Below are 15721 nucleotides of genomic sequence, written 5' to 3' on the forward strand. Positions count from 1 at the left end.
AAGAAACCAAAACAAACCACAACCCAACACCCCAAAACAACAGGTAATTATGAATAATTGTCCTTCTGCTGATGTTATGAAAGGTGCTGTTCACTAAAAGCCTGTAATTTTTCAGTCCCTGGATAATAAAAAAGGTGTGAAGAATGTTAAATGTATCTGTATTTTGCAGTCAAGAGAAAGCTTGGAGTCTCCTCCTCCCCTGCTGTTGCAATTGCACTCTTGGGTAAATAAGCTGTAAAGCTCAGAATGCAGGGTGGTGCCTGTCCATGTGAGCAGGAGATGGTGTTCTGCCTGTAGTGGGAGAAGGCAGCTGCTGTTGAGGAAAAGACAATGTGTCGTGTGTCATATGTGTGTATCAGACAGTGAATGTTTTGTCTAGGGAAGGGAGAGAATTCCACACAGCATTTGTGGGGCTAATTAATGTTAAGAGGAAATCTTCTGGCCTTACTTTGTAGCAGTTGTTTCTGTGAAGAGCAGGGACCTGCTCTAGCTTGATGAAAGTAGATGGGAATGCCGTGAGACATCTTTGGCATCTTTGCCTGTATCAGCTTAAAATAAATGAGATAGTAGAACTTTGCCAAAAGTATATATTATCTTGCATGTAATTAACAGTGCTAATTTCTGTTCCACTTAATATTGCTTGTAACTGTCAGAGACAAATGATACAAAGCTGTATTCAAACACATTTACCAAGCCAGATAAAATCTTGGCCTTTTGAATTTGCAGAGCAGTGAACATATACACAGTGAATGCTCAGGATTTCTGTATTGTGCTGGTTTTGTTTTATAGGATCAAAAGTTTTCTAATTTCAAAAGCAAGTTAAAATCTTTTTTTTTTTTTTTTTACTAAGGATGTCTCTTTTTGGTTTGAAATGTGTTTTTGAACATAAATCAGCTCTTATGAAATGTGAGGATTGTGTCATGATGTTTCTGGATTTTTACATGCTGGATTCTGATAAAAACATCAGGCATGTTATATTTCTTTATTTGATGGAAAAGTCAGAAGATTTTTCTTACTTATCCAAGAATTTAGGAAGAACCCCTTTGAGGGTTACAACATGCCTGTGAGGTCAGGAGTAAATCAGGTATATAACAGCGCTTTGTGATACTCCAAACTGCAGAATGGTGAACTTGCCTGGTGTGACAAAGTTTGCAGACATGTCCTATGAGCACACACAGGGCTCAAGTGAGCCCTGAGAATGTTGGTCTTAAGTTCTTTCTGATTAATCCACCTTTCACTAACGTGTCTAAGTCTCACACTGCAGACTGTGTGAGCTTTTTTAAGATTTTCTCCTTCCTACTGAAGCCTGTACAGAGTATTCCACAGTTGTGAGGTTTACAGAGAACTAAACAAGATGCTTCTTGGTCCAATTATAACCATGAGTAACCAATTATAACCATTATAACATGTAAAAGTTAGGTTCAGTCTAGGGCTATGCTCATTGTGGAGGTCAGAGCGGAGGGCTGAGCTTAAACCAAGCTCTTTGTCTACCTCTTCCCTAAAACCTTCCAGGGCAAGCCCAAGCAAAGTCCCCTTCTGCTGCCGCTGTTAGAGTCAACTCAGAGATGCCAAGGCAAGTCAAGGGGAAGGGAGACTGGGGAGGAAAGAGGGGAAAGAAGGTGATATAGGAGCCCTGCCATCTTAACCGCTGTTGCCCTCACAGGATCCATTAGGTTTCCAAACAGCTACTCACAAGCATTTTATCTGAGATGGCAGCAGGGCTTTCTGAGCTTTATGTGGCTCAGAAGAGGCGTATGTTCTGCGATGTGTTGGTCTTTGAGGCTTAATGCATATGTTATATTATTTGTCAGTTTGTGGTATCCTGTCGGGCTTTGTGGTTATACGTTCCTCCAATGAGCTCTATTTTATTTAACAATCGTCATTTTAATTGCACATAGACCTTTGTGTCTGCAGCTGCTACAGCAGGCATCTCTATGAAGAAACCTTAAAATGTCATAATATTTGAAAGAGAAAAATGTGCATTTTTTTCCTAGGACCTGTAATTTAGGCAGCAAAATAATTGGGTAGGAAGCATCTCTTATCTCTTGTTGAATCTGATATGAAAGACAGTTACAGCTTTTCAAACCTATGTAAAACTATGAATTATCCTAGAATACTTGTATTGATCTAATTTAGGCAGCTGTCAGACAGAAATATTTTAGATTCTTTATATTGTCTTGCAGAAGAGGGGCTGTGACTGTTTCCAAAGATGTTTTTTATTGCATAAAATCTGGGAAACTTACATAGCACGGTAACTACTGTGGAGATTAATTGGGTTGACCTAATTAATTTCTTCCATAACAATTATTTCTAATACAGAGAAGGAGAAGTTTGGGTGGACTTTGATCATTCTTACAGCATCCTTTTGAGAGGCATATCAGAAACTCTAGAAGTTCTGTTACTTCAATTGTTGGTATACTGTTCAGGTTACTGTAAGAATTATTCTTTGCCATTTCACGAGCAGTGGGGGTATAGGTGTGCAAATTTCATTTTATCTGCTTTTCCATTAAAGGACACATTCAAAAATACAGGAAGAGCCTTTAATAATCATATTACATCATGTTAACCAAGAGAGGCTCTAAGAACCTTCTATAAGACAAATTGGGCTATAATTCTGCATAGCGTTTGTCTTGTCTTTTATTAAGGTACAAATCCTTCCTACCTAGCCTGATTCTCAGCCTGGGGCTTTGACATTCTACCTAGTGTTCATTTTATTGCTCTGACACTCACTCATTTTATTTTGAATGAGTTTGTTATTATGGCTTGCCTGAGCTGAGCTGCTCCACCTGATGGTGAAAACAAGAACATGCCGTCCTTCCTGCAATGAGAATTTATTTGAAAAACTGTAATTAATCTAGGGGAAACATTTCATGCTGTAAGTGTATGTATATCCAAGAGATTTACTAATGACATTCTGCCCCCTTTAAACTCGAGTTTCGAGCAGTTAAGGTTATGGGAACTAGTTGCACTAGGATCTTGAATCCACAGTTTTCTTTCAAGTTCCTAATGAGATGCCCTGTAGGTGGTTACTTGTAGTGTAAACAAGTGCTTCTCAAGGTCCAGATGCTGCCAGAACCTGAGGTGCAGCTGTGCTTTGCAAGACATGCATCTCTGAAAGGAGGTGTTCCTGCTCATGCACAAAAAGGGAATTACTTGGTAGCTGTTGATTTGGTCACATTCTTATTATGCAATCTGGAAATACTTCATGGTGAGTATGTTGGGTAGAAGACCTTGCCCATATGGTAGAGCCTATCTCAGATATATTTAATTGCACAGAAAAGGTGCTAAAAACTAAATAACTCTGAAAGAAACAACCTGCTTACAATAAAAGATTTAAAAGGCTTTCTTGTGGTATTGAAAAAGAAATAATCACATAAATCCCATGCAAGCAACAAAGAAACAGGAAGCATAACAGAACTTCATCTTCCAAAGTCTTTTAGTTTACCGAGCTTTTTGCAATGCGAGGGTCTGTGGATCCTACAATAAATTTGTCTCTGGCATATTTCATGTTGCCCTAAGATGTGAGAGTATTTTCCATGTGATAGCAAAATCTATCATCTCTGGATGGTCATGTCTTCAGCCAGGAAAGCAAGAGATATGATTTTCTATTTTGTGCTGATGTGGCAAGGATGAAGGATGGTTCCTGTATAGAAGGATGCTTGTAGGTAACAGCACATGCAAGGAACTTTCCTTAAAATATTTGAGCAGTCTGAGGTCAAAATTTCCCATGCTATTGAGAAGGTAATGTGAGATCTAACCATCTAAGCACAGGCTGATTACATTCAGTCTGCACTCCTGCAAAACTAAGGTCATGGGGTACCAACAAAAAACAGGCAAGTTGCTCTAATTCATGCTGTGAAACTCTGGGGAATCTCCTTGTTCTATTCAGTTCTCATAGCCTCTAGCAAAAACTGAAAATCTTAAGCTGTTCCTGTAGTTTTGTCTTTCACTTGTAATAAAAATATACACTTAACATTGCAGAAAATGGTGTGTACAAACCTTTGTTTTGTTTTTTCTTTCTTTCTCTCAGACACCCTGGCTCTGGAATACCAGACAGTGCTGGAACGGGTATCCATATCAGGTAAAAGTTACAGTGCTGCCTAAAAACAAACATGACACTTCTGCAAACCTCTGTTTTTAATATGTCAATATGTTAGTGTGAGTGGGCTACTTGGTAGTTCAGATCATTGCTAGATATGTCCCATCTTGCTTGAGTTCAAGATAGGAAAGACGAATATAGTTGTCACACCTGAATTCCACACACTGAATTCCAAAAGCTCCAGAGAAAAGTTGGCAATTTAAGGATTTTCACCTGTCTAGGTGTTTTTTATTTTATTTTATTATTCTTTTTTCCTGAAGGAGAGGGAGAAGGGGGGGAAGTCATTTTCAGATTTTCAGACTGGAAGAAGAGTATTGTCTGAAAGACATGTGAATTCCCTGTGACAGTAAACAGCCCTTGACAGATTGAATAGGAGAGCTGTGGTTTGATGTTACTGTTCTTGAAGGCTGTGTACCTGTTGGAAATAGTTCAGTAGAGATAGTTCAGTAAGAATGACCAGAAATCTTGATCTGAGAAAGGTTGAAGGAATTTGGTCATGTAGCTTCAGAAGAAGTGATGACTTAAATTCCACCCAGAGACTGGAGGGTGAACTGAACAATATTAGGGAAGCAGCAGCAGCAGAAATTGAATGGAGGAGGTCTTGAATCTTCATCCCTCAGAAATTTTAGATACAATTGTTTTTTAGATTGATATGGCTACAGTTACTGGTGCTTTTCAGTCCTGTTCCCTCCTATTTTTGTGTTATTATATGCAATAAGAGATTTACTTACAACAAAAGAATATGAATCTTACTGGTCAAAGAACATACATTTACCAGACTTACCAGAAGAACAAAGTCTGGTTACAACTTTTAGAGTGTAGCAACTAAAATTAATTAAAGTCATTTGAAAATCATTTTCTCAGAATGAAATTGGGTGCTAATCAGAATTAAGTACTGTGTTTTCAATTTGTTTTGTTTTGTTGGCTTTTCCTTAACTAGATAAAATTTCTAATTTCTTGTTTGCTACAAATCCTTTGTAAGTTACTCACCAATGCATTGCAAAAATCCAGCTGGACTTTACTGTATTACTGTAGATATAGACAAATGGATCATTTGGGTCACAACACAGCCATAAGCACAGAACAGTCCTGTTGAGGTTAAGTCTTGAAGAACTGAAACCTAACATTTGAACTAAATTAAACACACACTATTGATCCAGGAGGGAATCCATGCCATCATTAGAGTTACCCTACATTATCGTTATGTATGGGTTTAGAAATACTAATGCTAATAATGCTAATAAAGCAGCTGACAATCTTCTTTTTTACTAGGAATTTTCCTCAGTGAGTTCCCTTGCAATAATGAGTATAATAGTCGCAGTTTATTGCTAGCTCTTATTCTCTTTCCCTTTTTTAATTACACCTAATTAAAAGTCTATTGGCAGTCTCACTAAATCAGAAAAGGATTATATTAGCCCAAGAAATGGCTTTAAAAGATTGATATTAAATGTACACATTTTCATAAAGGATAAGCATATTTCTATATTAAAGAAACCCCTACAGAGCATTCATTGGGCACCTAAGAACTGTTTTTCAGCGACTAAGAACTTGTCTGCAAAAGAGAATGTGAATAAAAGAGGCAACTGAAGCACCTCTTGCCAGTGGAAACAGCTCAGGCCCTACTTGGGTGCATAGCTGTGCCAGTGCAAACTGCTCTAGAGATGGTTTATCTAATTCCTCAGGCAATGCCCTCAGGAGCTTCTCCTTTGCCAGTGTCCCTCTCTATCACTGAGGTGGAAGATATGACTATCAGGGAGGCACATTTGCCTGGAAATTAGAGTAGCTCCTTGGACTGGCTCTCTTAGGCTGGGGGGCCAAACAGCTTATGCCTGCCACCAGTTACCTTCTTTGAAGTTACCCCAAGTTGGTTTTGGTTGTGCATAAGTTCCCATCTCTTGCTATTTATATTTCTTTTACTTTTAAACATCTGTGTAACCATGTTGTATATCAAACAGGATGCCTGGATAAATTTATTCTATTTTCTTCTTTTCAAATGTTAATATGTTTCCAAAAAATAGTAAAATTCTTTAAAAGCAGACATTTATATTAGAAAGAGCCACAACATTATCATCATGAGCAGATGAGATTATATACTAGCATTACTTTTTTCTAATCTGCTCTAGCATGGTTTTTTTGCTGTGGTTTAAACATTATTGATGTAAAGCAAGATGTTTCAAGTAATCTTTCAAAAGACTTAGGAGTACTCGGAATTTGGTTTGTTCTGGGTTCCAAATTGGCAACATCATAATCTTTGGTATTACAGTATTGTCAAGACTAAAACATTAGAGGAGAGAGGGTTGAGGAACTTTATTTTTCCAGAGCCATCAAAGTTTGAAAGAGGCAACCATCATCATTTTTCTTACATAGGATGCTTATGTATAATTCAATAATTCCCTGTGATTAAACGTGTCTCCTATAGGCCACAGCTGCCTGTAATGTCGGTTAGACTCTATTAACCTTTTCTCGTCTCCATCTTTCAGCCACTGATGCCTGACCTTCATTATTACTACCTAGTTGAATTGTCATTCTACTGGTCCTTAATGTTTTCTCAATTCATTGACGTCAAAAGAAAGGTAAGGAGAATCAGACTAAAAACATTGAAAGCTTTACGTATGTATCATTCTTGAGCATTATCTGTATTACTTGTGTAGCGAACTGGAAATACAGTTTCTAGTCTTACTTCTTGCAGATATTACTCACTGAGAAATTGGTGTTGAAGTGTTTGTCTTACTCTGTTCCTTGTTACTATGATGTGGGTTTTTCCTGCACATGAGAAGAAAAGCCTGGAACAATCAAATATTGAAGGGCAAATAGCAGCAGCTAGAAAAACCTTCTGCTCTTATACAGTGACTTGAATGGAATTGAACATATAGTATCTGGTAGATGTACTGTTTCTTCTAAGAATGAAATGATTAAATATCAATGACAGAGCAAGACTGCCTCATAAATCCATAGTATCACTTGGTTAAGATCTATGAGGGGTTTCAATTTTTTCTACAAAGGGATGGTAAAAACAGGATATACGTAATACTAAAAACTAATTTTACATTTCATTTTACCATTATGGTTATGAAATTCCAAGTAGCAGAACATTGCCATTAAAGGGCTATTAATGAAAAAAAATAAAACTCTGGCCAAATAAAATGATTTTTCCAGAATCATTAGTAACCCGTTCCATATTCCAAGTTCTCTCCTCCAAGGAGAATCCTAGTCCATAGCAGAACAGGTAGCACCACAGTTATTCTGTAATAACAGTCCATTGAGATATTCTTGCATGGGGGTTTAATGTTTCAAAATTACATTTTTAAAACATTTGGAAGGATTTTATAATATTGTTATGTTCTTCCTTCAGCTGGCATTTAATTAAATGATTGTAGGCTATGCTAATGGAAAAATCCCTGTTTATTAGAATTTTAGCAGGAGCATAACTCTGAAAAGACTAAATGAGAATCCAGTATGTCTTTAATAAATTTATCTGCTATTTAGAACCACAATGTGCTCCTGAGAGTCTTGTGCCACATCTATGTATGTAGAAACACCCCCCTCTATCTGGATTTCCAAATTACTGCGGAAGTAAAAATCTCAAGAAAGCATCTAAAAAATTTAAATCCTTATAGGAGGGTAAATTGAAAATAAAGCAACCAATATATGATGAATACATGGTAAGTCCCTTGTTTGCATAGTCTGTAGATGCTAAACATTCTGTTAAATAATGGCTTTGAAATGAGTGAAACTTTACTGGTTCAAAAACCAGAGATACAGAAAAACAGTGCACAACAGAGCTGTATGATAATGCAGATGAATTTAAATCAAGAGTAATATTGACTAGTATACCTAAGCTGCAGGTGCCAAGTCTATTTCTTAGTTATATATAAGTGACTTGTTATCAGGAAGACTTTACAGCAACCTGCTGTGGAAATAGAATGGAAGATGAAGGTGGGGAAGTGGATGGCTAACAGCTGAGTAACACCCCTGCCACAGATTTGCAGTGCTTGAACCAGAGCACTTGGATCTGGTGCTAGAGCACCAGATGTCCCATGCGTCCCATGTGTCTGCTGTGTCTGAGAACATGCAGTGTCCAGCAGAGAGCAGGAAAACAGCATCTGCAGTGCAGTGACAGCAAGTCAAAAGCCTTTCATTAGAAGCAACCTGCAGGAGACAGTGGAGGTGCCGTATTTATAAGCAAATAATGCATTAAATCACTGACCAGTTTGGACTGAAGGGACAGTTCTTTTTGTAGTGTAAGTGAAATTGATAACTAGGAAGACTGGATTGTAGAAATGTCCTAATGTCACACAGTAAAACTGCTCTGTGCCCAGGGGCAAGTGCAAGCTGTCAGGGAAACCCACTGAGCTGAAAAATGTTAGCACTAAAGGCTTATAGTAGTTGACAAAAAGAGGTACAAGCTTGACAGAGACACCACCCCTTGCAACATCATAATAGTTCTCTTTTAAAGAGAAGGTTTAGTTTAAAATAATGTGGAAACCACGTATTGCACCCAATATGCAATGTGTGAAATGGTGCCCATATGAAATAAGGATCTATTTAACAAGAAGACGCAGGAAATTTGCCAGCTAATATCAGATGCTATTGTAATATTTCACAGTGGCTTATACAGAGTAGATTAACAGTTCTCAGCTGGAGAAACCTGTTGATGTTTTCATGTTACAGTGAAAGGATTACTTTTATCTAAGTCTTGGTTATCATTTTAGGTACTTTAAATTCAACAGAAGTGTCTGCGTTGTATTCTGGGATGGTCAGAAGTGCCCTGGCAGCTTTGTGCACTGCAGGAATTCAGCCTTTCATGTAGTTGGGTTTCCCTGAAGGAGAGCTGCAGTGGGTCCTCACTGAAAGCACCAGCACTGAGCACTGGCCTAACTCCAGCATTGGTCTTTTACTTGCTGTAGCTGAAGAAAAACTTGCTATTTTCCATCTGCATTTTATTCTTCTCCGATAGTAAATTGATGACTTCAAAATGACTTCCAGTTGTTTTTCAGACTTTCAAATACCTCTTTATTTAGGTGTTTTAAATTCCACCAGATTATCTTTCACTGACTGGAGAGGTATGAGCAAACTAGGCCATTGCACATACCTACTATTGGCATTAAGGCAGTGAACTGAGTAGCTTAACTTTTACAGTTTTATAATGGCATATTGTTTGTTTCATAAATATCTGTTATGTTGTTATAATGATATTCTATCCTTAAAGGTGTTAATTTTCAAACCTAGTATGATCTCTGGCCAGCTTCCCATACTCCTGTTTTGTAAAAGACAGGAAAAAAAAATTAGATCAGGAAACTTGGTTAGTCTCACAAGAACCTGACGAGTTTTAAAAGCAGTGAGGCTTATTTACATGCTTTCTGGTTACCAGAAGTATTTGTTTACATAAAAATATTTGACAGGTGCATTTAAAGTAATGTGTAAAATTTCTATTGAGTGTTTTAATAGGTTTGTAGAAGATCTAGGAGATCTTTCTGTGTATTCACATCTTTTAGTTCCAAACATTTGGCAATTTCTAGAGCTTCTTTTTTATTAAAAAAAAAAGTTCACTCATTCCCAAAATAAAATAATCTGTAACTGCTAATTTTCTTGAATATTCCATTTTGATTCTGTAAAGTTTATGCTATATTTTGCTAAATTTATGCTATATTTTGCTAGATCTCTTTCTTCAAACTCAGTAAAAAATGAGACGCAGAGCTGATTTCTTTTTGCTCAGTGGAAGCAATTTAGATAGCGTACATTTTACAAACCTTTACCTTTCCTTGTTGATCTATAATATAAGCCATAAAGATGATGTTTTGCCCTTCAGTGGCACTAATACCCCATAGCCACTTGGCAGTTTAGTCAGTGAGTGTGACATGTTAAACAAATGTGGGTGGCAGAAGCCTTGATTCCAGAGGGCTTGTCTACAAGTTAAGAGCTGTGGGGTTTCTCTGCTGTCTGCCCTGTGTTCTTCCAACTGATGGTGTCAGGAATAGGTTCTTTCTCCTATTCTTAGCCACATATTTTCATGACATAGGCACATGACAGCTTTCAGGAGGCTACAAATCTGCTGTAAATAAATACAACTTTCACAAACACGCATATCATTTGAACTACATAAAAAAAAAATAGCCCATTCCTGTACAGCTGCTCTTCTGCTCTGTATGGGTGAAAGTACTGGAGTAAGCTGGGATCATAAGTACCATTAGTATCTATGTGTTCATGTGCAGTTTTGGTCACAAAAGATATTAAGCTCTTAGAGAGCATCCAAAGGAGGGCAACGAAGATGGTGAAGGGCCTTGAGGAGAAGCTGTATGAGGAGCGGCTGAGGGCACTTGGTCTGTTCAGCCTGGAGGAGACTGAGGGGACACCTCATTATAGTCTACAACTTTCTTGTGAGGGGAAGAGGAGACCCTGATCTCTGCTCTGTGGTGACCAGTGACAGGACCCGAGGGAATGGCCTGAAGTTGTGTCAGGGGAGGTTTAGGTTGGATTTTAGAAAAAGGTTCTTCATCCAGAGGATGGTTGGGCACTGGAACAGGCTCCCCAGGGAAGTGGTCACAGCACCAAGCCTGACAGAGTTCAAGAAGCATTTGGACAACACTCTTGGGCACATGGTGTGACTCTTGGGGGTGGTCCTCTGCAGGGCCAAGGGTTGGGCTCAATGATCCTTGTGGATCCACCCCTTCCAACCCAGCATATTCTGTAATTACTCTTATGTGTAACTAAAATCTAACAGGTAACATCTTCAAAGCATTGTATGAATTAATGACTTTATAATGACTTTAATTAAAGAAATGTCACAAACAGGAAAGAAAGTACTACAATAATGAAAGTAGTTTTATTTATATCATTGCTACTTTTTTCTAACAGTTTTCAGTAGGTCAATCCAGCATGTCTGTTTCAGAGCTGGCAGAGTCAGATAACTGTCTCTTTTAAGAAACATTATTAGAGAAGGAGTTCCCTGGACAGCATTTCTGTAAGAAGTGCAGAAGACTGCTGCCTAAGAGCATTAAGATTGCTTAGGAATAATCCATATTGTCAGGAATGCCTTGAAAAATACCCAAGAGGGACTAGAAATCTTGTATTTGTAGAACATGGATGTGTCAGCTATGAAAACAGAGGAGATTTTCTACTTGACTTCTTGCCCCATTTGGACTACCCATGTGCTAACATACTTGCAGTTAGAGGGAAAATTAAGAACAGTGCCATAGCATTTACAGCTAAAGAAGGTAAAGAACTAGTTTGCAGTATGGCCATAGGGCAATGCTAGTAGCTTACTTCTGATCCCATGGAATAAGGTAGGTGCTTTGCCCTTTTTAGTATTGTATGGTGAAATGGTCTCCATGTGTGGGTTTGTAGTTATTGAAATGACTAAGATGCCATACCCTTGCTTTCCCTTAAGACACTCAGAAAGGGAAACAGCCTTTAATTCACTTTTTCTTCAGTCTGCTTGAAGAAAATAGTTTCAAAGCAATACCTTGATATGACTGCTGAATGTATTTAATTGTGCTCCATAGTGCTGGGGGCCAAATAATCCAGCTGAGAAATGTTGGGAGTATACTAAACTAGGATGTGGTTCCCTCTTTTAGTCTTCTTTTTATTTCTTTTCTCCCTTTCCCCTGCCTTCTGTGCCCTCCTGACCTCCCTCAGCTTTGTGTTGGAGTTACTGGGAGTGCCCACTGATGAGTATGAAATAGGTTCTTGTAGCACCTCATAGCATTAAACATAGAGTGATAGAGGCTGGGAGCAGGTCCTGTCCCTCTTCAGTCAGTGACACTGCTCAAGCTGCACGTTTGTTCACTCCAGGTGAACATTGCAGTGAAAACAAGTGCTGGTACTAAGAGGCAGTGGCACTACATGTCCTTAAAAACAGTGGTGTCTGCTACATGCCTGCTGCATTCCCAAAGAGAGAGGCGTGGGGACATGGTGCAGTTACTCTTCCTGGTATTGAAGAGAGAGAGCAACCGGGAGCTGTAGCTGCTGCTTTTCCAGAGTTGACTCTGTGTTAGTGGGAGCTCACAACACTTTCTGTAAGGCCCTGCTCAACACATGTATCTTCAGTCCCTTTGCAAACCAGGTGTTGCCTCTCTAAAGGGTCTCAGTTTCAGTTTCTCTGCTGTGGGCCCTGTAGCTGAAGACTACCATAGCTCAGCAGGACTGGCCCACAAAAGCTATCAGAAAGACAAATCCACCTCCCAAGATGCTGAGCAGGCAGGCTGCCTGGAGGAGCTGTTCCTTTTGACTGCCTGGATCTCTCTCCCTTCAGACAGCTCTGTATGAGAGTTACTAGATCTGCCAGGAGCTGTGGTACTAACATTGCACCTGGCGCATGGAGAAACTCCCCAGTTAAATGTTGTCTGTGATCTTTCCTTAAGGGTTTTGATATCACTTTCTCAAAGCCATGCAGGTAGTTCAGCAAATGCCAGCAAGACTTCTTTTTGACTGACTTAGTGCCTTGCAGAGAAGAGTCGCATCTCTGCAGGTCCTATTCTCTCATTAATCAGTCTGGAAGTCTAGTCCAGGCAGGTAGATCATTGCCTCTGCTTTGTCTGCCCCTTGGCATGTATCTGGGAATGTGATGTTACAGAAGCTTCACTGCTTCCTGATTTTTCAATAGTAATAGTTACTTTCTGGCCAAATAACTGAGAGTTACTGACCTGGAGACCAGTTAGCCTGCATCGTTTGGGAGGCAGTGGATTAGAACTGAGTAGGAGGAGCTGCACCAGCTCACTTGAAGACTTTTCTGACCCTGTTACAGTGTGAAGACAAAGCACCTTCATTAAAAACAAATAAAAACCTGGATCTGGAATTCTTGGCTCAGTGAAAGCTCTCAGTTGTGCTTGGCAGGTGCCTGTTGTCCTGGTGCAGTGGAAATGTATTTCTTGTTTCTTTGTAGCTGTTTTATCTCTTGTGAATAGTGCATTATTTTGCACTTGGTTATGCATATTTTTATATGCATACGTTACTCAATGCATAAAATATATGGTGTAATTTGATTTGTATGTACATATGTCTTTTCAAAGTAACTTCAGTCACAAATGTTTATTAGGTTAAATTACTATAAACTGAGAAGTGTAGATATTGCCTAGTTTTCAATAATATTTTGCATTTTGTTAATACAATGATTATTTTATTCAGTCTAAATGAAATACATAGCACTTATGTAGTAGGATCTTTATATAACTTAACCATAATGCTGGGTGTAAGAAACATCCATCCATTTTTGTATATGAGTACTGAATATAACTGTTTGCTTCATTGTTTTTTGGTTTTTGTTTCTTTTCTTTACTTTTGCTGCTCTAGGATTTTGGCATCATGTGTACACATCACATTTTAGCAGTCACCCTGATTTCCTTCTCATATATAACCAATCTGACACGAGTGGGAACTTTGATCTTTTGTCTCCATGATGCGTCTGATATTGTTCTAGAGGTGAGATAATACATATGTCATCCTGTCAGTAGGTAGAATCTTTTTGCTATGCAAAACAAGTATTTCCTAAGCCAGGGGTCCAGTTCAAGATCGTAATGGTGATTAATATAGTGTATTTGCTTGAATGTATTACCCTTGTAGCAATGCATGTTTCTGACTTAAGGCTTATTTATCCCTTGGTAAGTTGCTTGTCCAGAGAAGAGAGTGGTAATGCATTGTATGCCAGGGAGGATTACACACAGATTTTAATTACAACATGGTAAAATCAAAAGCTCAAAGTTGCAAAATCTGGAAAGTGGTAACAGTGGGATAGAAGCTCCTGGTTCTTGACCACTCTGACATGGGCTGAGGAGCAATAACCCTGTCTGCAAAAGAATCAAGGTGTCACAGTATGTTTCTGCTGTGCTTTGCTGGACAGAGTGTGTTGGACAATTTGGTGGCTATTTGGGCATGGGCAGTGAGCTGACCTCCAATTTTCCAGGTTCTCGTGCCTCTGGATCCCAATGCCACAATTAAGCATTTGGATTTGGAGAAAAAGGGATGACTGAAATTTTTTTAAGTCAAAATGGTCTGTAACTTCCATAGTGGCAATTTAGAGATGATGTCATCTTTACCTGCATCAGTTATTAAACAGCTCTGGGTGATGCTGGGGTTGGGTTATCTGTGAACTCTGCGTCAGGATCAAACCAAAGTTAATAACTGTTTTGTCTGAAATTATTGTTTATTAAAGTGTCTGCAAGGATCCTATTATGTGAGAATATAGTCTCACTGTGTGAGTCACCTATTGCAAAATCAAAATCCTGCCATTCTGATTCAGTAGTAAATCCCAACTGTAAATCTGGTTTTATTTTTTAATCTTCTTTTAATCTAGAAGGCACATGACTGCCTGAGATAGAAAGCAAAAGAGAATGTGGATTTCTCCTGATAGAAATAATTGCATCTTTACAAGTTTATTTTTCTATTTTAGCAATGTGTGTAACTAGCTATGGCTTCACCTAAACTTTCTTCATTCCTCTTTTCTCACCACCAGAAGGACTTACTTGAAGATGTTCATTCCAGATCAGACCAGTGTCTGTGGAATATAAAAACAGTGGAGAGCAGCCAGAATAGGCTAGCTAAAACCTTACCTTGAATACAGTGAGATACATATTTTTGCTCAATTCCTTTGTTTATTCACTGACAAAGAGGAATTGCTGGTATTCTCGTGTGATTTGCAAACATTCATCAAATACCCCTACTCATGAGGCACATACTTCAGTGGTCTTTCTGGTCAATTCCTTCAGTCTGTTATGACTGGAAGTTCTGCTAGGGCAGTGGGGCACAGCCCTGGTGCCATATGAGAGAAGATGGACTCTTACACACTGCTGATGGTACTGAGAGGAAAGTCAGTGCAGAGGAAAAAAATTGTCAAACTGCAAAAGAAGTTGGTTAAATATCCTTCCATGATAGGTCAGTTGTATACCTGACCTGTTCTACCTATTACATATTTGTAAAAATGAAAAGCTATTTCTGGAGGCCACTAGACTCTTTCCACCTACCATTTCATGATGAAACATGTCCAGTGGAAAGCTGAAATGCAACATTTTTGCTATTCTCATTGCAGAAAGTAATGTGAATTGATGGGAATCCTGGAGGTGAGGGTTTTTTCCATAGGTGTTAAGGCATTTGTAAGTATGGAAGAATCATAGTAGAATTTTCAGGAATTATAACTGGGTTTTTAGGTCTGAATGAAAGTTATCTTGGATATTCAAAGCATTCTAGCCATGGCAGGTCATATCAAACATAATTTGCTTGCCTAGGAAGCCATTACGTTAGCATAAACTAAAATCTAGGCCTCTGAGAAGCAACTCTCAGATTCCCAGCTAGTTGTTTATGGGGTCTTGGGTATATTTGCACTGCAGTACAGCTTGTGGGTTGAAACCTCTGTGACCTAACATGTTGAAGCACTTAAAATCCCACCCATTTGGGGACCTTGAGACTTCTTAACTTCTATTAATGGACACTGTGGCAGTTTAATGCTAGTCTATGCATGTGAGAAGTTGCCCATGTGTGTAGTCACAGTTCAACCTGATTCCTTTCTGTCAGGTCCCAACTATCTGCTGACATACTTTTATAAAAGAGCAGGGAATGGAAGCTTCAGACTAAGGCAAAAGCTGTGCTGTAAAACACATGGATTTAAACAGACAGACTAGCAAGAGTATAAGG

General features: G+C 38.7%; 1 protein-coding gene across 2 annotated transcripts in view; it reads left to right on the top strand.

Annotated features, from left to right (window-relative positions):
• CERS6 (ceramide synthase 6) overlaps positions 1-15721 on the top strand; it is a 107673-nt gene that overhangs the window by 69747 nt on the left and 22205 nt on the right. For both annotated transcript variants that reach the window (XM_018072736.2, XM_008931006.3), the window contains exons 5-7: positions 4031-4081; positions 6580-6672; positions 13388-13516. In XM_018072736.2, coding sequence (XP_017928225.1) covers positions 4031-4081; positions 6580-6672; positions 13388-13516 — 273 coding nt within the window. The remainder of the gene's footprint in view (positions 1-4030; positions 4082-6579; positions 6673-13387; positions 13517-15721) is intronic.

Source organism: Manacus vitellinus, unplaced genomic scaffold (assembly GCF_001715985.3).
Source record: "Manacus vitellinus isolate BGI_N305 unplaced genomic scaffold, ASM171598v3 scaffold_22_pilon, whole genome shotgun sequence".
Classification (NCBI taxonomy): domain Eukaryota; kingdom Metazoa; phylum Chordata; class Aves; order Passeriformes; family Pipridae; genus Manacus; species Manacus vitellinus.